At 45.7% G+C, this 27413-nt stretch overlaps 1 protein-coding gene across 2 annotated transcripts in view; it reads left to right on the top strand.

The window, feature by feature from the left end:
• ATG4C (autophagy related 4C cysteine peptidase) overlaps positions 1-26365 on the top strand; it is a 90705-nt gene extending 64340 nt beyond the window's left edge. For both annotated transcript variants that reach the window (XM_038752835.1, XM_038752836.1), the window contains 2 exons: positions 5712-5831; positions 25911-26365. In XM_038752835.1, the coding sequence (XP_038608763.1) occupies positions 5712-5831; positions 25911-26081 (291 nt within the window). In that variant the 3' untranslated portion in view covers positions 26082-26365. The remainder of the gene's footprint in view (positions 1-5711; positions 5832-25910) is intronic.
• The last annotated feature ends 1048 nt before the right edge of the window (positions 26366-27413 follow it).

Here is a 27413-nt window from a genome sequence, read left to right on the forward strand (position 1 = left end):
GGTAGGGACTGTCTCTATATGTTGCCAATTTGTACTTCCCAAGCGCTTAGTACAGTGCTCTGCACATAGTAAGCGCTCAATAAATACGATTGATTGATTGATTAGGCAAGTCATTTTACTTCTCTGCGAAAAATACGACTGAATGAACAGCCCCTGTCATTCATTCATTCATTCAATCGTATTTATTGAGCGCTTACTGTGTGCAGAGCGCTGTACTCAGCGCTTGGGAAGTCCAAGTTGGCAACATATAGAGACGGTCCCTACCCAACAACGGGCTCACAGTCGAGAAGGGGGAGACAAACAACAGAACAAAACATGTGGACAGGTGTCATCAGAATAAATAAAAATAAAGCTAGATGCACATCATTACCAAAATAAATAGAATATACTATAGTATAGAATAGTAAATACGTCCTTCAAACGAGCCAATTAGGGATTTTCCCAGACTGCAGTAGGTAACTAAATACCTGTGAATATTAGGCACAGGCTTTGGGTAGCATTTCACTGGGAGTTCACCAGATCCGTCTGACCTTAGTCTTTTCTTGGTGAATAGTGGAGATTCTTTGGCTATTAGGAAATAATCTGATGCTCGGAAGTAATCTGGTGAGTGGAAGAAAAAGTATTTTTTGCCTGCCCACCCCGCCAATGCTGATTGTAACAGTGTCATTACTGAATAAATGAAAGAGCTTGAGTCCCTGTTCTTGGTGAATATTGGAAATTCTTCAGCTATTATTCATTCATTCATTCAATCGTATTTATTGAGCGCTTACTGTGTGCAGAGCGCTGGACTCAGCGCTTGGGAAGTCCAAGTTGGCAACATATAGAGATGGTCCTTACCTAACAACGGGCTCACAGTCGAGAGGGGGGAGACAAACAACAGAACAAAACATGTGGACAGGTGTCAAGTCATCAGAATAAATAAAAATAAAGCTAGATGCACATCATTACCAAAATAAATAGAATATACTATAGTATAGAATAGTAAATATGTCCTTCAAACGAGCCAATTAGGGATTTTCCCAGACTGCAGTAGGTAACTAAATACCCGTGAATATTAGGCACAGTCTGTAAGTAGCATTTCACTGGGAATTCACCAGATCCGCCTGGCCTTAGTCTTTTCTTGGTGAATAGCGGAGATTCTTTGGCTATTAGGAAATAATCTGATGCTCGGAAGTAATCTGGTGAGTGGAAGAAAAAATATTTTTTGCCTGCCCACCCTGCCATCATTACTGAATAAACCAAGGAGCTTGAGTCCCTGTTCTTGGTGAATATTGGAGAGTCTTCAGCTATTATTCATTCATTCATTCAATCGTATTTATTGAGCGCTTACTGTGTGCAGAGCGCTGGACTCAGCGCTTGGGAAGTCCAAGTTGAAAACATATAGAGACGGTCCCTACCCAACAACGGGCTCACAGATGAGAAGGGGGAGACAGACAACAGAACAAAACATGTGGACAGGTGTCATCAGAATAGATAAAAATAAAGCTAGATGCACATCATTACCAAAATAAATAGAATATACTATAGTATAGAATAGTAAATATGTCCTTCAAACGAGCCAATTAGGGATTTTCCCAGACTGCAGTAGGTAACTAGATACCTGTGAATATTAGGCACAGGCTGTGGGTAGCATTTCACTGGGAGTTCACCAGATCCGTCTGACCTTAGTCTTTTCTTGGTGAATAGCGGAGATTCTTTGGCTATTAGGAAATAATCTGATGCTCGGAAGTAATCTGGTGAGTGGAAGAAAAAATATTTTTTGCCTGCCCACCCTGCCATCATTACTGAATAAACCAAGGAGCTTGAGTCCCTGTTCTTGGTGAATATTGGAGAGTCTTCAGCTATTATTCATTCATTCATTCAATCGTATTTATTGAGCGCTTACTGTGTGCAGAGCGCTGTACTCAGCGCTTGGGAAGTCCAAGTCGGCAACATATAGAGACGGTCCCTACCCAACAACGGGCTCACAGTCGAGAAGGGGGAGACAGACAACAGAACAAAACATGCGGACAGGTGTCAAGTCCTCAGAATAAATAAAAATAAAGCTAGATGCACATCATTACCAAAATAAATAGAATATACTATAGTATAGAATAGTAAATATGTCCTTCGAACGAGCCAATTAGGGATTTTCCTAGAGAGCACTAGGACACTAAATACCCGTGAATATTAGGCACAGGCTTTGGGTAGCATTTCACTTGGAGTTCACCAGATCTGTCTGGCCTTAGTCTTTTCTTGGTGAATAGCGGAGATTCTTTGGCTATTAGAAAATAATCTGATGCTTGGAAGTAATCTGGTGAGTGGAAGGAAAAGTATTTTTTGCCTGCCCACCCCGCCATCATTACTGAATAAACCAAGGAGCTTGAGTCCCTGTTCTTGGTGAATATTGGAAATTCTTCAGCTATTATTAATTCATTCATTCAATCGTATTTATTGAGCGCTTACTTTGTGCAGAGCACTGGACTCAGCGCTTGGGAAGTCCAAGTTGGCAACATATAGAGACGGTCCCTTCCCAACAACGGGCTCACAGTCTTGAAGCCATTAGGGAATAATCTGTTAAGGGTGGAAGAAAAAGTATCTTTGTTTGATTGGAATTATTTTTGCTAATTGTAACAGCACCATCAAAGTGGCGTAGGGCAGAGATCAATCAATCAATCGTATTTATTGAGCACTTACTGTGTGCAGAGCACTGTACTAAGCGCTTGGGAAGTACAAGTTGGCAACATACAGAGACGGTCCCTGCCCAACAACGGGCTCACAGTCTTGAAGCTATTAGGGAATAATCTGTTAAGGGTGGAAGAAAAAGTATCTTTGTCTGATTGGAATTATTTTTGCTTATTGTAACAGCACCATCAAAGTGGCATTAGGGCAGAGATGAGGCCCAGGGAGAATGCTGGCTGGAAGACCCTAGTATACTTTAATTTCTGAAGCTCAAATGATCTCTTTAGCTAATGCTAATTAACGGCAGACGGTTTACAATCATATGGGATGAAGAAGTTCAATTTGCCTTAAACTCGCAGGGCTTGAAAATCCCCCTCCCCCTGAGATAAAAAATCCTCTAGAAAATGTCCGATTTTAGGTCACTGTCATCTTATAATCTGTCTCAAGAACCATTAGTTTTGCATGCTATTTCCCGAGGGGGTGTTATCTGTGGGAAATATGTAGAAAAGACTAGTCAAGAAGCTTTCTTTTTCTCCCCCCTCACCCCCCATCCCCGCTTTACGACACTAACAGTGTCTATGGTGGAGAAAATGTTCAGTGTTATAGTTGGAGTCAGAGGACATGGGTTCTAATCCTGGCTCCGCCACTTTTCAGTCATTCATTCAATCGTATTTATTGAGCGCTTACTGTGTGCAGAGCGCTGGACTCAGCGCTTGGGAAGTCCAAATTGGCAACATATAGAGACGGTCCCTTCCCAACGACGGGCTCACAGTCTTGAAGCTATTAGGGAATAATCTGTTATGGGTGGAAGAAAAAGTATCTTTGTCTGATTGGAATTGTTTTTGCTTATTGTAACAGCACCATCAAAGTGGCGTAGGGCAGAGATCAATCAATCAATCAATCGTATTTATTGAGCGCTTACTGTGTGCAGAGCACTGTACTAAGCGCTTGGGAAGTACAAGTTGGCAACATACAGAGACGGTCCCTGCCCAACAACGGGCTCACAGTCTTGAAGCTATTAGGGAATAATCTGTTAAGGGTGGAAGAAAAAGTATCTTTGTCTGATTGGAATTATTTTTGCTTATTGTAACAGCACCATCAAAATGGTGTAGGGCAGAGATGAGGCCCAGGGAGAAGGCTGGCTGGAAGACCCTAATTTATTTTAATTTCTGAAGCTCAAGTGATCTCTGTAGCGAATGCTAATTAACGGTAGATGGTTTACAATCAGATGGAATGAAGTTCAATTTGCCTTAAACTCCCAGGGCTTGAAAATCCCCCTCCCCCGAGATAAAAAATCCTCTAGAAAATGTCCGATTTTAGGTCACTGTCATTTTATAATCTGTCCGAAGAACCGTTAGTTTTGCATGCTATTTCCAGAGGGGGTGTTATCCTTGTATCCCCCCCAGCGCTTAGAACAGTGCTCTGCACATAGTAAGCGCTTAACAAATGCCATTATTATTATTATCTGTGGGAAATATGTAGAAAAGACTAGTCAAGAAGCTTTCTTTTTCTTCCCCCTCACCCTCCGCCCCCGCTTTACGACACTAACAGTGTCTATGGTGGAGAAAATGTTCAGTGTTATAGTTGGAGTCAGAGGACATGGGTTCTAATCCTGGCTCCGCCACTTTTCAGTCATTCATTCAATCAATCGTATTTATTGAGCGCTTACTGTGTGCAGAGCGCTGTACTAAGCGCTTGGGAAGCACAAGTTGGCAACATATAGAGAAGGTCCCTACCCAACAACGGGCTCACAGTCGAGAAGGGGGAGACAGACGGCAAAACAAAACATGAGGACAGGTGATATTCTGATATTATTATCAGAATAAATAGAGGTAAAGCTAGATTCATTCATTCAATCGTATTTATTGAGCACTTACTGTGTGCAGAGCACTGTACTAAGCGCTTGGGAAGTACAAGTTGGCAACAAATAGAGACGGTCCCTGCCCAACAGCAGGCTCACAATCTAGATGCACATCATTAACAAAATAAATAGAATAGCCTGCTGTGTGACCTTGGGCAAGCCACTTTTCATTCATTCATTCAATCGTATTTATTGAGCGCTTACTGTGTGCAGAGCACTGTACTAAGCGCTTGGGAAGTACAAGTGGGCAACAAATAGAGACGGTCCCTGCCTAACAATGGGCTCACAATCTAGATGCACATCATTAACAAAATAAATAGAATAGCCTGCTGTGTGACCTTGGGCAAGCCACTTTTCATTCATTCATTCAATCGTATTTATTGAGCGCTTACTGTGTGCAGAGCACTGTACTAAGCGCTTGGGAAGTACAAGTGGGCAACAAATAGAGACGGTCCCTACCCAACAGCGGGCTCACAATCTAGATGCACATCATTAACAAAATAAATAGAACAGCCTGCTGTGTGACCCTGGGCAAGCCACTTCACTTCTCTGTGCCTGTTACTTCATCTTTAAAAATGGGGATTAAGACTATGAGCCCCATATGGGACAACCTGATTCCCTTGTATCTACCCTAGTGCTTAGAACAGTGCTTGGCACATAATAAGCGCTTATCAAAAACTATAGTTATTATTATTAGTTCTGTCCCTGTATGATTTTGGGGAAGCGGCGGGGCTTTTCACATAAAATGGGGCCAGAAACCATTATTAATAATGACGATAATAATGGTATGAAGCACTTACTATGTGCCAGGCACCGTACGGGATTCAAGAAAATTGGGTTGGACACTGTCCCTGTCCCACGCGGGGTTTACGGTCTCAATCCCCCTTTTACAGATGAGGTAATGGAGGCACAGAGAAGTAAAGTGACTTCCCAAGGTCACACAGCAGACAAGTGCAGGATTTAAATCCACGACCTCCTAAATCCCAGGCCTGTGCTTTTATCTACTTTATGCCGTGCCGCTTCTCATTCAGAAAAGGTTCTAGAAGTTTTGGTGCCCAATTAGTCTGACCAAATGTGCAATAAATACAGATCTCATGGATTACAAGCCCCCCAAAAGAGAGAACGCTTTGGTTCCTTTTTCTGAAAATTGTTAATGTGTGTATTTGGTTTTTTTTTTTTTAAATCGCAGTCATTCCACTGTCCTTCCCCCAAAAAGATGTCATTTCGAAAAATGGATCCGAGCTGTACCATAGGATTCTACTGCAGAAATGTCCAGGATTTTGAACGAGCTTCTGAAGAAATCACCAAGGTAAGGGTTGCCACGGGCACGACAGCAGCATAAGAGGAACCCCACTTGTCGGGCTGTGTGACCTTGGCCAAGTCACTTTACACTTTTTTAGACTGTGAGCCCCACGGTTTCAAGTTTGTTTCAAGCACTTAGTACAGTGCTCTGCACATAGTAAGTGCTCAATAAATACGATTGATGATGATGAGCCCACTGTTGGGTAGGAACCATCTCTATATGTTGCCAACTTGGACTTCCCAAGCGCTTAGTCCAGTGCTCTGCACACAGTAAGCGCTCAATAAATACAATTGATTGATTGATTTACACAGAGAAGCAGCGTGGCTCAGTGGGAAGAGCCCGGGCTTGGGAGTCAGAGGTCACGGGTTCTAATCCCGGCTCCCCCACATCAATCAATCAATTGTATTTATTGAGCGTTTACTGTGTGCAGAGCACTGTACTAAGCGCTTGGGAAGTACAAGTTGGCAACATATAGAGACAGTCCCTACCCAACAGTGGGTCAATCAATCAATCGTATTTATTGAGCGCTTACTGTGTGCAGAGCACTGTACTAAGCGCTTGGGAAGTACAAGTTGGCAACATATAGAGACGGTCCCTACTCAACAGTGGGCTCACAGTTTAGAAGGGGGAGACATGTCTGCTGTGTGACCTTGGGCAAGTCACTTCACTTCTCTGGGCCTCAGTTCCCTCATCTGCAAAATGGGGATTAAGACTGTGAGCCCCACACGGGACAACCCGATCACCTTGTATCCTCCCCAGCGCTTAGAACAGTGCTTTGCACATAGTGAGCGCTTAACAAATACCAAAATTATTCTTATTATCATTTACTTCTCTGGGCCTCAATTTCCTCATCTGTAAAAGGGGGATTGAAACTGTGAGCCCCACGTGGGACAGGGACTGTGTCCAACCCCGTCTGCTTGTATCCTGTCCAGCGCTTAGCACAGTGCCTGGCACGTAGTAAGCGCCTAACAAATACCACAATTAAGGACTAAACGTCAGGTTTTGTGAAGAAAATATTTCGTAGAGAATAACGTCAGAACCTACTGAGATATTTAAAAGCAGCGTGGCTCAGTGGAAAGAGCCCAGGCTTTGGAGTCCGAGGTCGTGAGTTCAAACCCCGGCCCTGCCACTTGGCAGCTGTGTGATTTTGGACAAGTCACTTCTCTGTGCCTCAGTTCCCTAATCTGTAAAATGGGGATTCATTCATTCATTCAATCGTATTTATTGAGCGCTTACTGTGTGCAGAGCAGTGTACTAAGCGCTTGGGAAGTCCAAGTTGGCAACATATCGTGACGGTCCCTACCCAACAGCGGGCTCACAGTCTAGAAGGGGGAGGCAGACAACAAAACAAAACATATTAACAAAATAAAATGAATAGAATTAAGCGCTGACTATGTGCAAAACACTGTTCTAAGCACTGATAATAATAATAGCATTTATTCATTCAATCGTATTTATTGAGCGCTTACTGTGTGCAGAGCACTGTAGTAGGCGCTTGGGAAGTACAAATTGGCAGCATATAGAGACGGTCCCTAACCAACAGCGGGCTCACAGTCTAGAAGGGGGAGACAGACAACAAAACAAAACATATTAACAAAATAAAATAAATAGAATTAAGCGCTTACTATGTGCAAAGCACTGTTCCAAGCGCCGGGGAGGTTACAAGGTGATCAGGTTGTCTCACGGGGGGCTCACAGTCTTCATCCCCATTTCACAGTTGAGGTAACTTAGGCCCAGAGAAGTGAAGTGACTGCCCAAAGTCACACAGCTGACAGCTGGCGGGATGAAGACTGTGACTTCACCTTGTAACTTCCCCAGCACTTCGCACATAGTAAGCGCTTGATAAATGCCATCCTTATTATTATTATTGGTATTAAAATCCTCTCCATAGAAGGGAAGCTTTTCAGTTCTCTTGAGGGATGGAAATCAATCAATCCATCAGTCGTATTTATTGAGCGCTTACTGTGTGCAGAGCACTGTACTAAGCGCTTGGGAAGTCCAAGTTGGCAACATCTAGAGACGGTCCCTACCCAACAGCAGGCTCACTGTCTAGAAGGGGGAGACGGACAACAAGACAAAACATATTAACAACCAAACATTGAGAAGCAGCGTAGCTCAGTGGAAAGAGCCCGGGCTTTGGAGTCAGAGGTCATGGGTTCGAATCCCGGCTCCGCCACGTCTGCTGCGTGACCTTGGGCAAGTCACTTCACTTCTCTGAGCCTCAGTTCCCTCATCTGTAAAGTGGGGGTGAAGACTGTGAGCCCCCCGTGGGACAACCTGATCACCTTGTATCCTCCCCAGCGCTTCGAACAGGGCTTTGTACATAGTAAGCGCTTAACAAATGCCATCATTATTATTATTATGATTATATTAACAAATTAAACTAAATAGAATAGATATGTACAAGTGAAATAAATCAGTAAAGAGAGTAATAAATCTGTACAAACATATATACAGGTGCTGTGGGGAAGGGAAGGAGGTAAGGCAGGGGGGTGGGGAGGGGGAGAGGGAGGAGGGGGAAATGGAAATGTTCATTTGGAAATGAACTAATGGAGATGGAAGGCTTCGCGTTCTTTGAAAAAGTGGTAATTTACGCCGGTATCTCACGAAGGCAGCGGACGGGACCCAAATTGAAGGCGGTGGCCGGGTTCCACCAGATGGCAATGTTGAAATAAAAATCCCCCAACTGGCCCTTGGCATTATCCATCGGATGGTTTTCCACTGGCAGAGAATTTCCAAAGGCCAATCCCTTGCGGGGAACGGGAAAAATGAACGAAGTATCCGAGCAGACCAAATCGCGCGTGATTTCTTGTTCGTCCAAGTGCCTTTTTTTGATTAGTCAATCAATCAATCAATCATCAATCAATCAGTCATATTTATTGAGCGCTTACTGTGCGCAGAGCACTGTACTAAGCGCTTGGGAAGTCCAAGTCGGCCACCTATAGAGACGGTCCCTACCCAGCGGCGGGCTCACAGTCTAGAAGGGGGAGACAGAGAACAAAACAAAACAGATTAACAAAATAAAATAAATAGAATAGATATGTACAAGTAAAATAAATAAATAGAGTAATTAATATGTACAAACATATATCCATATATACAGGTGCTGTGGGGAAGGGAAGGAGGTAAGACGGGGGCGGGGGGAAGGAGAGGGGGATGAGGGGGAGAGGAAGGAGGGGGCTCAGTCTGGGAAGGCCAGACTGAATGAATGAATGATCTGAGCAGACCAAATCGCGCATTATTTCTTGTTCGTCCAAGTGCCTTTTTTTGATTAGTCAAGCAATCAATCAATGATTAATCAATCGTATTTATTGAGCACTTACTGTGTGCAGAGCACTGGACTAAGCGCTTGGGAGGTACAAGTTGGCAACATCTAGAGACGGCCCCTACCCAACGGCGGGCTCACAGTCTAGAAGGGGGAGACAGAGAATAAAACCAAACATAGTAACAAAATAAAATAAATAGAATAGATATGTACAAGTAAAATAAATAGAGTAATAAATATGTACAAACATATATACATATATACAGGTGCTATGGGGAAGGGAAGGAGGTAAGGCGGGGGGATGGAGAGGGGGAGGAGGGGATTAGTCCAAGGAAAAACGGTAGCTTTTGGTCTCTTTAGCTTCTCTTTAGAGAAGCAGCGTGGCTCAGTGGAGAAGAGCCCAGGCTTTGGAGTCAGAGGTCACGGGTTCAAATCCCGGCTCCGCCAATTGTCAGCTGTGTGACTTTGGGCAAGTCACTTCACTTCTCTGGGCCCCAGTTATCTCATCTGTAAAATGGGGATTAAGACTGTGAGCACCCCGAGGGACAACCTGATTACCTTGTAACCTCCCCAGCGCTTAGAACAGTGCTTTGCACATAGTAAGCGCTTAATAAATGCCATCATCATCATTATTATTATTATTCTCTTTGCCTGTTACCTCTGACTCCAAAGCCCGGGCTCTTTCCACTGAGCCACGCTGCTTCCCTGCTTCCTGACACCCAGGATAGAGCCTGGGCGTCAGAAGGACCTGGGTTTGAATCCCGGTTCCACCGCTTGTGTGCTGTGTGTGACCTTGGGCAAGTCCCTTCATTTCTCTGGGCCTCAGTTCCCTCATCTGTAAAATGGGGATGAAGACTGTGAGCCCCAGGGGGACAGGGACCGTATCCAACCCGATTAACTCGTATCCACCCCGTTGCTTAGTACAGGGCCTGGAATACAGTAAGCGCTTAACAAATACCACAGTTATTATTATTATATATGGTAATGGTTGTTAATTGCATCGCAGGATCTCATCGAAGGATGAGAGCAAAACTGAAGCTACAGTCTCAACTTTGAACCCCTCTGTGGGGGCTTATTTATTCATTCATTCATTCAATTGTATTTATTGAGCGCTTACTGTGTGCGGAGCACTGTACTAAGCGCTTGGGAAGTCCAAGTCGGCAACATCTAGAGACGGTCCCTACCCAACAGCGGGCTCACATCATTCCCAAGCGCTTAGTACAGTGCTCTGCACACAGTAAGCGCTCAACAAATACGACTGAATGAGTGAATGAATTCCAGATAACCCGTACGTTCACTGTCGCTGCTGATTTGGGAGAGAGGCTTAACTGGGGAGGAGGCTATAATTTTCTCGAAAACAAAAACAATAGCACGGACAAGCAAAATGCAAAGTTTCCCCACGTTATGTTTCACTGTCCTTCCCTGCTGCGGAAGAGAAGAAATCTAATGGGAACACGACAGAAAATGAATGGGAAGAGGAGAAAATGGGATACGTGGGAACCTTTTCTTAGTCTTCATTTTTCAACCGTCTTCCCTTTCAGTCTCCTCTTTTCACGGGGGCGGGTCGGACAAACGGGCCCAACTATTTCCCCTCGTCTGTGCCCCCCGAAAACCGTAAATTGCACCTCATCACTGCGACCGTGAGCCGGCCTTTTATCCGGAAAAAACACTTTCTCCCCAGTGGATCGTGATCTTGAGGGACGTAACAGTGAATGGCTTCATCCCGATCCCGATATGTTTTCCCTAATTGCCAAGCCCATCGAATGAGCTAACTTTTCTCCTTCAGTTCCCTTCTTGGGACTTAAGAAGGTAGGCGTTCCTCAGAAGCAGCCTGGATCAGTGGAAAGAGCCCGGGCTTTGTAGTCCGAGGTCATGGGTTCGAATCCTGGCTCCGCCACTTAGCTGTGTGACTTCGGGCAAGTCACTTCACTTCTCTGGGCCTCAGTTCCCTCCTCTGGAAAATGGGGATGAAGACTGTGAGCCCCCCCCGTGGGACCACCTGATCACCTTGTAACCTCCCCAGCGCTTAGAACAGTGCTTTGCACATAGTAAGCGCTTCATAAATGCCATCATCATTATTATTATCATTATTATTAAGTACACCTTGAAATCTCCCTGGTGATTGGGCACAAACAAGCAAGAAATCAAGTTGATGATGCGGTTGGTCTAGTGGAAGGAGCTTGACTGGGAGCCCACTGTTGGGTAGGGACCGTCTCTAGATGTTGCCAACTTGGACGTCCCAAGCGCTTAGTACAGTGCTCTGCACACAGTAAGCGCTCAATAAATACGATTGATTGATTGATTGACTCCGGCCAACAGGACGCCTGGGTTCTAGCCCCAGACCTGCCTCCCGGGCTGTGCCGTCAACAGTGAGGGTTTTATTTTTTCGCCCAAAAAACACCTGGAATTCCCCAAGGGGGAATCCTGAAAAACAGCCGCCTCATTTGGGTGGCAAAGATCTCGGCCACCAGTGATAATAATCAATCAATCGTATTCATTGAGCGCTTACTGTGTGCAGAGCACTGTACTAAGCGCTTGGGAAGTACGAGTTGGCAACATATAGAGACGGTCCCTACCCAACAGTGGGCTCAGAGTCTAAAAGGGGGAGACAGAGAACAAAACCAAACATATTAACAAAATAAAATCGATAGAATAGATATGTACAAGTAAAATAAATAGAGTAATAAATTTGTACAAACATATATACATATATACAGGTGCTGTGGGGAAGGGAAGGAGGTAAGATGAGGGGGATGGAGAGGGGGACGAGGGGGAGAGGAAGGAGGGGGCTCAGTCTGGGATAATAAGTGTGGTATTTGTTGGGTGCTTTTCTCCGCGCCAGGCACTGTACTGAACACTGGGGTAGCTACAAGATCATCAGTCTGGACACACAGTCCCTGTCCCGCACCAGGGGTCACAGTCTAAAGTAGGAGGGAGAACGGGAATTGTCATTCATTCATTCAATCGCATTTATTGAGCGCTTACTGTATGCAGAGCACTGTACTAAGCGCTTGGGAAGTCCCAAGTCGGCGACATCTAGAGACGGTCCCTCCCCAACAACAGGCTCACAGGCTAGAAGACTGTACAGTGCTCTGCACACAGTAAGCGCTCAATAAATACGATTGATGATGATAGAAGGGGGAGACAGACAACAGGACAAGTAGACAGGTGAGGAAATGGAAACACAGAGAAGAATAGTAATAATGATAATGAGGACATTTATTAAACGCTTACTTTGGGCCAAGCACTGTTCTAAGTGCTGGGGAGGTTACAAGATGATCAGGTTGTCCCCCGGGGGGCTCCCAGTCTTCATCCCCGTTTTACAGATGGGATAACTGAGGCCCAGAGAAGTGAAGTGACTTGCCCAAAGTCACACCGCGGACAAGTGGAGGAGCGGGATTTGAACCCGTGACCTCCGACTCCAGAGCCCGGGCTCTTTCCACTGAGCTACGCGGCTGACTCGCTCAAAGCCACACAGACAGATGGCAGAGGAGGATTGGAACGCGGGTCCTTTCATTCATTCATTCATTCATTCAATCGTATTTATTGAGCGCTTACTGCATGCACAGCACTGTACTAAGCGCTTGGGAAGTCCAAGTTGGCAACATATAGAGATGGTCCCTACCCAACAGTGGGCTCACAGTCAAGAAGGGGGAAGTCTTCACAAAGATTTCATCACTGAAAGGAACTGTGGCGGAGGTGGGATTAGAACTCAGGTCCCGTAACTCCTAGGCCCCTGCTCTAGCCACTAGGCCACACTGCTTCCCCAAGGCAGCTTTTAGACTGTGAGCCCACTGTTGGGTAGGGACTGTCTCTATATGTTGCCAACTTGTCCTTCCCAAGCGCTTAGTACAGTGCTCTGCACACAGTAAGTGCTCAATAAATACGATTGATTGTTGGGTAGGGACTGTCTCTATATGTTGCCAACCTGTCCTTCCCAAGCGCTTAGTACAGTGCTCTGCACACAGTAAGCACTCTTCTAGACTGTGAGCCCACTGTTGAGTAGGGACCGTCTCTATATGTTGCCAACTTGGACTTCCCAAGCGCTTAGTCCAGTGCTCTGCACACAGTAAGCGCTCAATAAATACGATTGATTGATTGTTGGGTAGGGACCGTCTCTATATGTTGCCAACCTGTCCTTCCCAAGCGCTTAGTACAGTGCTCTGCACACAGTAAGCACTCTTCTAGCCTGTGAGCCCACTGTTGGGTAGGGACCGTCTCTAGATGTTGCCAACTTGTCCTTCCCAAGCGCTTAGTGCAGTGCTCTGCACACAGTAAGCGCTCAATAAATACGACTGATTGATTGACTGAATACGATTGACTGAATGAATGAATGCTGTGCACATAGTAAGCTCTTAACAAATAACAATAATAATAATAATGATAGCATTTATTAAGCGCTTACTATGTGCAAAGCACTGTTCTAAGCGCTGGGGAGGTTAACAAGGTGATCAGGTTGTCCCACGGGGGGGGGGGCGCTCACAGTCTTCATCCCCATTTTACAGATGAGGGAACTGAGGCCCAGAGAAGTGAAGTGACTTGCCCAAAGTCACACAGCTGATAAGTGGCGGAGCCGGGATTTGAACCCATGACCTCTGACTCCAAAGCCCGGGCTCTTTCCACTGAGCCACGCTGCTTCTCCGTTATTGCCATTATAATGCCATAATAATAATAATAATCATCATCATCATCATCAATCGTATTTATTGAGCGCTTACTGTGTGCAGGGCACTGTACTAAGCGCTTGGGAAGTACAGATTGGCAACATATAGAGACAGTCCCGACCCAACAGTGGGCTCACAGTCTAAAAGGGGGAGACAGAGAACAAAACCAAACATACTAACAAAATAAAATAAATAGAATAGATATGGACAAGTAAAATAAATAGAGTAATAAATCTGTACAAACATATATACATATATACAGGTGCTGTGGGGAAGGGAAGGAGGTAAGATGGGGGTATAATAATGCCATTATTATTAGTAGTAGTAGTAGTGGCGGAGCCAGGATTAGAACCCATGACCTCTGGTATTCTCCCAAGCATTCATTCAGTCGTATTTATTGAGCGCTTACTGTGTGCAGAGCACTGTACTAAGCGCTTAGCATCATCATCATCATCATCAATCGTATTTATTGAGCACTTACTACGTGCAGAGCACTGTACTAAGCGCTTGGGAAGTACAAATTGGCAACATCTAGAGACAGTCCCTACCCAACAGTGGGCTCACAGTCTAAAAGCACTGTGCCAAGCACTCAGTACAGTGCCCTGCACATCGTGAGCGCCGGAGAAATGGGATGGATTGACCGCTACCCACACCAGACCCACCTGCCCCCATTCCAGGCGGCGGGCCCGGCCGGCTTCGGACTTGGAAGTCCGTCCGGCGTTCGGGAATGACAGTTTACCGATGGGCTTTCGTCCAACAGTGCCCCGAAAAATAGGAGCATTCCATTCCCGGGTGACGTTTCAAAAATTACATGGGAAGAAAAAAGAAATTCCCTTATTCTTGGCAAGCGCAAGGCCCTTATAAAGGCCATTCCGCTTTGGTTCTTTCCCCTTGGGCCGGTTTGCGCGGAAAAGAGGTTCGGAGCCGCATTTTTCACCGTTCCGCATCCGACGGATTGTTACCCGAGGGTCCAGGGAAACAAGAAAACGCGCCTGCTTCGGTTTTCCTACCCGATAGTTGCGTGGCGTTGAAGAGCGTGGCGGATTCCTTGCCGTTCCCAACGTTTTATTCATCATCAATCGTATTTATTGAGCGCTTACTATGTGCAGAGCACTGTACTAAGCGCTCGCCTGTCCCGCCATCGACCCCCGGCCCACGTCATCCCCCGGGCCTGGAATGCCCTCCCTCTGCCCATCCGCCAAGCTAGCTCTCTTCCTCCCTTCAAGGCCCTACTGAGAGCTCACCTCCTCCAGGAGGCCTTCCCAGACTGAGCCCCTTCCTTCCTCTCCCCCTCGTCCCCCTCTCCATCCCCCCCATCTTACCTCCTTCCCTTCCCCACAGCACCTGTATATATGTATATATGTTTGTACATACTTATTACTCTATTTATTTATTTATTTATTTTATTTGTCCATATCTATTCTATTTATTTTATTTTGTTAGTATGTTTGCTTTTGTTCTCCGTCTCCCCCTTTTAGACTGTGAGCCCGCTGTTGGGTAGGGACCGTCTCTATATGTTGCCAATTTGTACTTCCCAAGCGCTTAGTACAGTGCTCTGCACATAGTAAGCGCTCAATAAATACGATTGATTGATTGATTGATTGATTGATTAAGCGCTTACTATGTGCAAAGCACTGTTCTAAGCGCCAGGGAGGTTACAAGATGATCAGGTTTGTCCCACGGAGGGCTCACAGTCTTCATCCCCGTTTTCCAGATGAGGGAACCGAGGCCCAGAGAAGTGAAGTGACTTGCCCAAAGTCACCCACTGACAATCAATCAATCAATCATATTTATTGAGCGCTTACTGAGTGCAGAGCGCTGGACTAAGCACTTGGGAAGTCCAAGTTGGCAACATATAGAGACAGTCCCTACCCAACAGTGGGCTCACAGTCGAAAAGGGGGAGATGGAGAACAAAACCAAACATACTAACAAAATAAAATAAATAGAATAGATATGTACAAGCAAAATAAATAGAGTAATAAATATGTACAAACATATATACATATACAGGTGCTGTGGGGAAGGGAAGGAGGTAAGATGTGGGGGATGGAGAGGGGGACAAGGGGGAGAGGAAGGAAGGGGCTCAGTCTGGGAAGGCCTCCTGGAGGAGGCAGGTGGCAGAGCCGGGATTCGAACCCATGACCTCTGACTCCAAAGCCCGGGCTCTTTCCGCTGAGCCACGGTTCTGCCATCACATGTACTTGCAGCGGATGATTTGGTTAGATCGGTGGGGAATCAGAAAACTTTCACCCAACAACGCAAGTCTGTCTGGAGACCGCGTGAGGGTGTCGGAAGAAGAAGTTTGGGCAAGTGGCGTCTGATACAGTGAGTTCTGCAGCACAAATTTCCTTTGACATGGGATTTGGAAGAATGGAACTCCCTAGTAGAGGAAAATTTTCCTGAAATTGGCGGGTAGCTGAAACCTTGGCTTTCTGGCACGTAGCAGGATGCAAACGATCATGCATTCATTCATTCCATCATATTTATTAATGATAATTTGGGTATTTGTTAAGCGCTCACTATGTGCCAAGCCCGGTTCTAAGCGCTGGAGCGTTTACTGTGTGCAAAGCACTTAGCACTGTGCTAGACGTTTAGCATTGTACAAGCATGCCCATTTGTCATAACAGCCGGCATTGAAGATGATCACAAAATGCTTAGAACAGTGCTTTGCACATAGTAAGCGCTTAATAAATGCCATCGTTATTATGGATAATAAGAATGATGATGGTATTCTTCTAGACTGTGAGCCCACTGTTGGGTAGGGAAGCAGCGTGGCCCAGTGGAAAGAGCCCGGGCTTTGGAGTCAGAGGTCATGAGTTCAAATCCTGACTGCGCCCCTTGTCAGCTGTGTGACTTTGGGCAAGTCACTTCACTTCTCTGGGCCTCAGTTCCCTCATCTGGAAAATGGGGATGAAGACTGTGGGCCCCGCTGTGGGACAACCTGATCACTCTGTAACCTCCCCAGTGCTTAGAACAGTGCTTGGCACATAGTAAGCGCTTAATAAATGCCATTGTTGTTAACCGTCTCTATATGACTGTGAGCCCACTGTTGGGTAGGGACTGTCTCTATATGGTGCCAGTTTGTACTTCCCAAGCGCTTAGTACAGTGCTCTGCACATAGTAAGCACTCAATAAATACGATTGATGATGATGATGTTGCCAACTTGTCCTTCCCAAGCACTTAGCACAGTTCTATGCACACGGGAAGCGCTCAATAAATACGACTGAATGAATGAATTTGGCGTGTTCCCATTTTACAGATGAGGGAACTGAGGCGCAGAGAGGTTCAGCGGCTTGCCTGAGGTCACGCAGCACACAGGTGGCGGAGTTAGGATTAGAACCCATGACCTTCTGAGCCCGAGCCCAGGCTCCATCCCCTACGCCTCGCTGCTTCTCTGCAAGTGCCATTGTAAAACAATGCCCCCCGCCAAAAAAAAAAAAGAGAGCAGTCAATTGTATTGATTGAGCATTTACTGTGCTCAGAGCACTGTACTAAGCGCTTGGGAGAGTAGGGTGTATCATTGAAGAGGCATATCCCCTGCCCACAATGAGCTTACAGTCTAGTGTGACTTCGGGCGAGTCACTTCACGTCTCTGGACCTCAGTTCCCTCATCTGGAAAATGGGGGTGAAGACTGTGGGCCCCCCGTGGGACAACCTGAGCACCTTGTTTCCTCCCCCAGCGCTTAGAACAGTGCTTTGCACATAGTAAGCGCTTAATAAATGCCATCATTAATTCCTTAATTAATTCCTGGGCCATACCAAAGGCTCAGCTAATTCAGAATATTGTGTCCGACAATGGCCAGAGATGCTTGGACCATATGATCCTAGACTGTGAGCCCACTGTTGGGTAGGGACCGTCTCTCTAAGTTGCCGACTTGTACTTCCCAAGCGCCTAGTACAGTGCTCTGCACATAGTAAGCGCTCAATAAATACGATTGATGATGATGATGATGATGATGATGATTTATTTATTTATTTATTTTACTTGTCCATATCTATTCTATTTATTTGATTTTGTTAGTATGTTTGGTTTTGTTCTCCGTCTCCCCCTTTTAGACTGTGAGCCCACTGTTGGGTAGGGACTGTCTCTATATGTTGCCAGTTTGTCCTTCCCAAGCGCTTAGTACAGTGCTCTGCACATAGTAAGCGCTCAATAAATACGATTGATGGTGATGATGATGAATACGATTGATGGCTGCCTTTAATCAATCAATCCATCAATCGTATTTTATCGGACGTATTTTATCGTATCAATCCCTTTATTGACAAGGGGCCATCCCAAAGGGATTGAAGTTATCAAGGCACCAAGGCTTACGCTTGGTCCGCCGCTTGTCGGCTGTGTGACTTTGGGCAAGTCACTTCACCTCTCTGGGCCTCAGTTCCCTCATCTGGAAAATGGGGATGAAGACTGCGAGCCCCCCGTGGGACAACCTAATAATAATAATAATAATGATGGCATTTGTTAAGCGCTTACTATGCGCAAAGCACTGTTCTAAGCGCTGAGCCCTGTTCTAACCTGATCACCTTGTAACCTCCCCAGCGCTTAGCACAGTGCATCCAGCGCTTACTTGTACATATCTATTCCATTCTATTTATTTTATTTTGTTAGTACGTTTGGTTTTGTTCTCTGTCTCCCCCTTCTAGACTGTGAGCCCACTGCTGGGTAGGGACTGTCTCTAGATGTTGCCAACTTGGACTTCCCAAGCGCTTAGTACAGCGCTCTGCACACCGTAAGCGCTCAATAAATACGATCGATTGATTGATTAATAAATGCTGTTATTATTATCATTATTATTTGCACATAGTAAGCGCTTAATAAATGCCATTATTATTATTATTATTATTATTATTTGCACATAGTAAGCACTTAATAAATGCCATTATTATTATTATTATTATTTGCACATAGTAAGCGCTTCATAAATGCCATGATTATTATTATTACTATTATTTGCACATAGTAAGCGTTTCATAAATGCCATCATCACTATTATTATTTTTGCACATAGTAAGCACCTAATGCCATCATTATTATTATTATTATTATTATTATTATTTGCACACAGTAAGTGCTTCATAAATGCCATCATTATTATTATTATTATTTGCCCATAGTAAGCGCTTCATAAATGCCATTATTATTATTATTATTATTTGCACATAGTAAGCACTTAATAAATGCCATCATTATTATTATTATTATTTGCGCATAGTAAGCGCTTCATCAATGCCATCATTATTATTATTATTATTTGCACATAGTAAGTGCTTAATAAATGCCATTATTATTATTATTATTATTATTTGCACATAGTAAGCGCTTCATAAATGCCATCATTATTATTATTATTTGCACATAGTAAGCGCTTAATAAATGCCATTATTATTATTATTGTTATTTGCACATAGTAAGTGCTTCATAAATGCCATTATTATTATGATTATTATTATTTGCACATAGTAAGCGCTTCATAAATGCCATTATTATTATTATTATTATTATTATTTGCACATAGCAAGCACCTAATAAATGCCATTATTATTATTATTATTATTATTATTATTTGCACATAGTAAGCGCTTCATAAATGCCATTATTATTATTATTTGCACATAGCAAGCACCTAATAAATGCCATTATTATTATTATTATTATTATTTGCACATAGTAAGCGCTTCATAAATGCCATCATTATTATTAGTATTATTTGCACATAGTAAGCGCTTCATAAATGCCATCATCATTATTATTATTTGCACATAGTAAGCTCTTAATAAATGCCATCACTATTATTATTATTATTTGCACATAGTAAGCGCTTAATAAATGCCATCATCATTCTTATTATTATTTGCACATAGTAAACACTTCATAAATGCCATCATTATTATTATTTGCACATAGTAAGCGCTTCATAAATGCCATCATTATCATTATTATTATTTGCACATAATAAGTGCTTAATAAATGCCATTATTATTATTATTATTTGCACATAGTAAGTGCTTCATAAATGCCATCATTATTATTATTATCATTTGCACATAGTAAGCGCTTAATAAATGCCATTATTATTATTATTATTATTATTATTATTATTATTATTATTATTTGCACATAGTAAGCGCTTCATCAGTGCCATCATTATTATTATTACGGTACCAGACAGTGACTGACTTCCTTAGGATGCATTCCCCGCCAGGAGAAAGACAGCCTGATTCTCCAGTGGGGTGTCTTCTCGTCTCTCCTCCCTCTCCCCCATCTTGCCCGCTACTTCCTTCTCCTTTCCCTTTTTCCTTTCCTCCTCCTCTCTCCCTCCCTTCCCGATTTTCCCACCCGGCTCTCCCCACTTTTTCCTCCTCTCACCCCACACCCCTCCAATTCCTCCCTCACCCTCTTCCTTCTGTCCTTCTTTCCTTTCCGTAACGTTGCCAGTTTTGGCCAGCATGCCCACTGTACTGTCTTTCAATCAATCAATCATCAATCAATCGTATTTATTGAGCGCTTACTGTGTGCGGAGCACTGTACTAAGCGCTTGGGAAGGACAAGGTGAAAGTCGCTGCTTTCAGAGAAGCAGCATGGCTTAGTGGCTAGAGCTCTGGCCCGGGAGCACAGAAGGCCCTGGGTTCTAATCCCGGCTTCGCCACGTCTGCTGTGTGACCCTGGGCAAGTCACTTCCCTTCTCTGGGCCTCAGTTCCCTCATCTGTAAAATGGGGATTGAGACCGTGAGCCCCACGTGGGACAGGGCCTACGCCCAACCCGATTTGCTTGAATCCACCCCAGTGCTTAGTACAGTGCCTGGCACATAGTAAGCGCTTAACAAATGCCCTTCTCTGGGCCTCAGTTCCCCCATCTGTAAATCTCTGGGCCTCAGTTCCCCCATCTGTAAAATGGGGATGGCAACTCTGAGCCCCACGTGGGACAAGGCCTGCACCCAACCCGATTTGCTTGAATCCACCCCAGTGCTTAGTGCAGTGCCCGGCACATAGTAAGCTCTTAACAACTGCCCTTCTCTGGGCCTCAGTTCCCCCATCTGTAAAATGGGGATTGAGACTGTGAGCCCCATGTGAGACAAGGCCTGCGCCCAACCCGATTTGCTTGGATCCACCCCAGTGCTTAGTACAGTGCCTGGCACATAGTAAGCGCTTAATAAATGCCCTTCTCTGGGCCTCAGTTCCCCCATCTGTAAAATGGGGATGGAGACTCCGAGCCCCACGTGAGACAAGGCCTGCGTCCAACCCGATTTGCTTGAATCCACTCCAGTGCTTAGTACAGTGCCTGGCACATAGTAAGTGCTTAACAAATGCCCTTCTCTGGGCCTCAGTTCCCCCATCTGTAAATCTCTGGGCCTCAGTTCCCCCATCTGTAAAATGGGGATTGAGACTGTGAGCCCCATGTGGGACAAAGCCTGCATCCAACCCGATTTGCTTGAATCCACCCCAGTGCTTAGTACAGTGCCCGGCACATAGTAAGCGCTTAACAAATGCCCTTCTCTGGGCCTCAGTTCCCCCATCTGTAAAATGGGGATTGAGACTGTGAGCCCCACGTGGGACAAGGCCTGCGTCCAACCCGATTTGCTTGAATCCACCCCAGTGCTTAGTACAGTGCCCGGCACATAGTAAGCGCTTAACAAATGCCCTTCTCTGGGCCTCAGTTCCCCCACCCCGGCTCCGCCACATGTCTGCTGTGTGACCTTGGGCAAGTCACTTAACTTCTCTGAGCCTCAGTTCCCTCATCTGTAAAATGGGGATGAAGACTGTGAGCCCCCCGTGGGACAACCTGATCACCTTGTATCCCCCCCAGCGCTTAGAACAGTGCTTTGCACATAGTAAGCGCTTAACAAATGCCATCATTATTATTATTATTATCATCTGTAAAATAGGGATTGAGACTGTGAGCCCCATCTGAGCCAAGGCCTGCGTCCAACCCGATTTGCTTGAATCCACCCCAGTGCTTAGTACAGTGCCCGGCGCGTAGTAAGCGCTTAACAAATGCCCTTCTCTGGGCCTCAGTTGTCCCATGTGTTAAATTCATTCATTCAGTCGCATTTATTGAGCACTTACTGCGTGCAGAGCACTGTACTAAGCGCTTGGGAAGTGCAAGCTGGCAACATAGAGAGACGGTCCCTACCCAATAGCAGGTTCACAAGTCGAGAGTTTGAGCCCCGTGTGGGACAGGGGCTGTGGCCAACCTGATTAACTTGTATCCACCCCGGCTCTAAGAACAGTGTTTGGGACATAGTAAGCGCTTCAGAAGTACCATGATTATTATTCTGAATTATCACCATCATCATCATTACTGCCATTTGTCCTACCCAGCTCAGCCCTGTCGGAGGTGAACGGTCAGGCCCCAGTTCACGAGAAACGTGAGGGCTCTTTTTCAGCCCAAAGCGCCCTGCTCAAAGAACTGAGCCCCCTTGCTTGCTGTCTGACAATCCATATTTAGAACAACGGCAGGAAAATAAAAAATAAAATCAAAATCAAAAATCAAAGGCAGCCACAATAGCCTTCTTCCGGGTCAGGCGCGTATCAGCGAAGCGCAAAAAAAACGGTTTGAGGCCGGAGACGTGATGAGGGAAACATTTTTGTAGCGGCGGGCCGGGGGGGGGGGGGGACGACGACCAAATCATTTGTCATTTCAGAAATAAATTAGAAGTCATTTTAGCTATTGAATACAGCTATCAGACCTAATTACCTCACGTTCAACAATTTGGGTATGAATGTGCGCAATTAATCAGAAACGCGGATGACGGCATTTTCTGCTCCCTCCAGTTTGAGAAGTTGACAGATGCTCTGGCCACATCCCAGCTGGGCCTTTTTTTTTTTTTTTTTTTGTCCCCAGAAGAATGGTCACTTCAAACTTTGGGAAGCGACACTTCTTAATAGCCCAGTGTTGAAAGGAACAACTCAACAAGCAGGCATTTCCAGGCATTCAAAGATGAATTACACCATCACGCCGGCCTGACGGATCTCCTGCCATGCCCGGTTTTAGCCTTGGTTTTGTTACTTTATGCCAAATGATGGTGTTTTTTTTCCTTCCTTCTGCAGTTAGCCTCACGTTGCCCACCAGGCAGGAGGAAACACTGACGCTCCCGGGGACGTTGGGCTCCAGATCTGAATCCTAGATTTGGTTTGGGATCAAAGCCTGGGTTTTAATGCCAGCTTCCTTGGATATGCCGAGGAATCCCACAGGAAACCATCGCAGGCTCTCCCCCGTTCTAGACTGCAAGCTTGTTGTGGGCACGGAATGGGTAGAGAAGCAGCGTGGCTCAGTGGAGAAGAGCCCGGGCTTTGGAGTCAGAGGTCGTGGGTTCAAACCCCGGCTCTGCCAGTTGTCAGCTGTGTGACTTTGGGCAAGTCACTTCACTTCTCTGGGCCTCAGTTCCCTCATCTGTGAAATGGGGATTGAGACTGTGAGCCCCACGTGGGACAAACTGATCACCTTAGACTGTGAGCCCACTGTTGGGTAGGGACTGTCTCTATGTGTTGCCAATTTGTACTTCCCAAGCGCTTAGTACAGTGCTCTGCACATAGTAAGCGCTCAATAAATACGATTGATTGATTGATTGATTGATTGATTGTAACATCCCCAGCGCTTAGAACAGTGCTTTGCACATAGTAAGCGCTTAATAAATGCCATTATTATTATTATTATTATTTACTGTTGTATCGTACTCTCCCAAGCACTTAATACAATGCTGCGCACCCAGTAAGCGCTCAGTAAAGATGACTGACTGACTGGCCCTGCTGAGAGCTCACCTCCTCCAAGAGGCCTTCCCAGACTGAGCCCCTTCCTTCCTCTCCCCCTCGTCCCCCTCTCCATCCCCATCTTACCTCCTTCCCTTCCCCACAGCACCTGTATATATGTATATATGTTTGTACATATTTATTACTCTATTTATTTTACTTGTACATATCTATTCTATTTCTTTTATTTTATTTTGTTAGTATGTTTGGTTTTGTTCTCTGTCTCCCCCTTTTAGACTGTGAGCCCACTGTTGGGTAGGGACTGTCTCTATATGTTGCCAATTTGTACTTCCCAAGCACTTAGTACGGTGCTCTGCACATAGTAAGCGCTCAATAAATACAATTGATTGACTGATTGATTGACTGAATGAATTGGGGCATCCGCTCCCCCAAATGAAGGACCTTTCTGGCCTTAAGAAGTGATGAACCTAAGCGGTTGGAAGACCAAGTGTGGTTTTAGACTGTGAGCCCACTGTTGGGTAGGGACTGTCTCTAGATGTTCAATCAATCAATCAATCATATTTATTGAGCGCTTACTATGTGCAGACCACTGTACTAAGCGCTTGGGAAGTACAAATTGGCAACACATAGAGACAGTCCCTACCCAACAGTGGGCTCACAGTCTAAAAGATGTTGCCAACTTGGACTTCCCAAGCGCTTAGTACAGTGCTCTGCACACAGTAAGCGCTCAATAAATACGATTGATGATGATGATGATGCTGGTTATGAGATTTCTCCTTTTCCGACTGATTTCCCCATTCAGCTGCAGGGCCTCAACCCGCGGCGGCAAGCAAAATACAAACATGGGGCCGAAACAGTCCGGGGCGGTGGATTTCTTTAAACGGAGACCCATCGCCCTTCCGGACGGCAGAGACCCGAATGGAGTCGTTCCCCAGATATTATGTCGAAGGTAGAAAGGCGGGAGAAGGGACCTTTTGACAGTGACAGTGACAGATCTGCGATACAGCTAAGGCAGCTTCGTCACGGAGTTGGAGATCCCTTGCAAGCTTTTGCGGTGCCGCAGCCCTCCGGGCAAGATTTATGTGTGTTCCATTGGATGCAGACACGGATGCTGAGGAAATTGCATTTCAAAGGTCCGAGTTGTCTGACGTGGACACGCGGCCCGGTGAAAGTCGGATTTAGACACCACAAAGCCATCTTCACGTTGTCAGGCTGAAAGCCATGTCGCCCTTTTTCTTTTTAAACAGTATTAAATGCTCACTATGTGCCAGGCACTGCACTAAGAGCTGGAGTCGAGACAAGCTAATCAGGTTGGACACCATTCCCGTCCCGTGAGGGGATCGCGGTCTTAATCCCCGTTTTACGGATGAGGTAACTGAGGCCCGGAGAAGGGAAGTGACTTCACCAAGGTCACGCAGCAGACACGCTCTATCCACTAGGCCTCTCGTTTAGAGCTGTCCTCCTGACAGGTGCAACTGGGGAGACCGGGGTTGGGGGGGTCTTTTTTGACCCCCAACAAGGTCACCCGATGTCAAAAGGGTTTTAAACATGTGATTGACACGGGAGGAAGCAAAGTTTTCTATCTGAAGAACAGCCCAGGCTCTCCCCAACTTCTCAGCTGCCATCCATTACCCCTCTTTAATAATAATAATGATAATAATAATAATAATAATGATGGCATTTATTAAGCACTTACTATGTGCAGGGCGCTGTTCTAAGCGCTTGGGAAGTACAAGTTGGCAACATATAGAGACAGTCCCTTCCCAACAGTGGGCTCACAGTCTAGAAGGAAAGAGCCCGGGCTTTGGAGTCAGAGGTCATGGGTTCAAATCCCAGTTCCCCCAATTGTCGGCTGTGTGACTTTGGGCGAGTCACTTCACTTCTCTGTGCCTCAGTTGCCTCATCTGTAAAATGGGGATTAAGACTGTGAGCCCCCCGTGGGACAACCTGATCACCTTGTACCTCCCCAGCGGAAATCAGTGGAATTTCCTCAGTGGAAATCAATCAATCAATCAATCGTATTTATTGGTATTTATTGAGCGCTTACTGTGTGCAGAACACTTTACTAAGCGCTTGGGAAGTACACATATAGAGACAGTCCCTACCCAACAGTGGGCTCACAGTCTAGAAGGAAAGAGCCCGGGCTTTGGAGTCAGAGGTCATGGGTTCCAATCCCAGTTCCGCCAACTGTCAGCTGCGTGACTTTGGGCAAGTCACTTCACTTCTCTGTGCCTCAGTTGCCTCATCTGTAAAATGGGGATTATGACTGTGAGCCCCCCGTGGGACAACCTGATCACCTTGTACCTCCCCAGCGCTTTGTACAGTGCTCTGCGCACAGTAAGCGCTCAATAAATACGATTGATTGATTGATTGATTTCCACTGAGCCACGCTGCTTCTCTTTAACGTTCTCCTTTAACGTGCTCTGCTCTGCCCTTGCCTTGCAGGTGCTGAAAGCTTCGTCCAAGGAGAAGTATCCCCTCTTTACGTTCGTAAAGGGTCACTCCAGAGACTACGATTTCGCCTCCAGCCCCACCCACGAAGAAAACGACCTTTTCCCAGAGGACGACGCGAAAAGGTTAAAGAGATTCAGCACTGAGGAGTTCGTCTTGCTCTAAGAACGCGTCGCGTTCGGGTGCCGGCCATTGCCTCAGGAAGCTCCCGCGGACAACGGCAGAGCTCAGAAGGAAAATAAGCGACGCGGAGACCGGTCTATTTTCCTAAGGGTTTTAGAGGCGGATTTAAAAGTGGGCCCAGTCTTCCACACTCCGTGATTCCCGAAAGGGAAGCGGCCCGGGAAAGCTGTGGGCCAGTGCCAGGCGGGATGTAGGGCCGGGCCTGCCGTGGCTGGGTGGTGCACTGGTTTTCTCAGGCTCGGGGACTCATCCAATAATAATAATAATAGTTGGCATTTGTTAAGCGCTTACTATGTGCAAAGCACTGTTCTAAGCGCTGGGGAGGATACAGGGTGATCAGGTTGTCCCACGTGGGGCTCACAGTCTTCATCCCCGTTTTCCAGATGAGGGAACTGAGGCCCAGAGAAATGAAGTGACTTGCCCAAGACAAGTGGTGGAGTCGGGATTCGAACCCACGACCTCTGACTCCAAAGCCCGGGCCCTTTCCACTGAGCCACGCTGCTTCCCACAACCCGGGTCCGCAAAAACTCTCCCTTAGGCTGCTTCTTCCCCACGAGGCCCCGCAGCCCCGGCGGAGGGATCCCGTCAGGTCATCATCAGTCGTATTTATTGAGCGCTTACTGTGTGCAGAGCACTGTACTAAGCGCTTGGGAAGTACAAGTCGGCAACGCCCCGTCCGCCGTTCCGACTCCTTCCAGCCATTTTCCCGTGCGGGATTTAAGCCGCTCCCACTGACCGGGAAAAGGCGAGTAAATTGTTAATGTAACCAAAGGATAAATTTCTGGCATTGCACTGCTGCAGATGTAACCTGATCCGTCCAACAGTAATCGTTCGCCATAATCCCGGTGCAATTATATAAGCCGAATTGTGAGTTAAGGTACTACTTAGCACTATGATTTTATAATGGCTGCTCATTAAGCTTGCTGTTGAACCTTAATATGAGGTGTGAATATAAAGTATCGGCATCCCTCACCATCTTTAAAGGTTATGTTATTAGTATTAACTGTAACCAATCAAACCAGATAAAGGCGATTATGGGATGGGAGCAGTGTGTTTGTTTCACATCTCGACAGCGTCGTTTTATGAGAATTCTGCTCGTTCCGCGGCCTTTAAATCTAAACATAAAACATTCCGGGGGGGAGTGCATATAGTTGGGTGCACGCTTCCGATCCCTTCTCTGGACGTTCTCCTATTACTAAGAGTTAGCTGTGCTTGCGTTTCGAAGCGGAGATCGTTTACGAGGGAAATCTGCCTTTAGCATTTCGCTTTAACGAAAAGAAAATTCATGGTTCTCCAGGAGTAATACTGAGCTCG

The sequence above is a fragment of the Tachyglossus aculeatus genome, chromosome 10 (genome assembly GCF_015852505.1).
Source record: "Tachyglossus aculeatus isolate mTacAcu1 chromosome 10, mTacAcu1.pri, whole genome shotgun sequence".
In the NCBI taxonomy this organism is placed as follows: domain Eukaryota; kingdom Metazoa; phylum Chordata; class Mammalia; order Monotremata; family Tachyglossidae; genus Tachyglossus; species Tachyglossus aculeatus.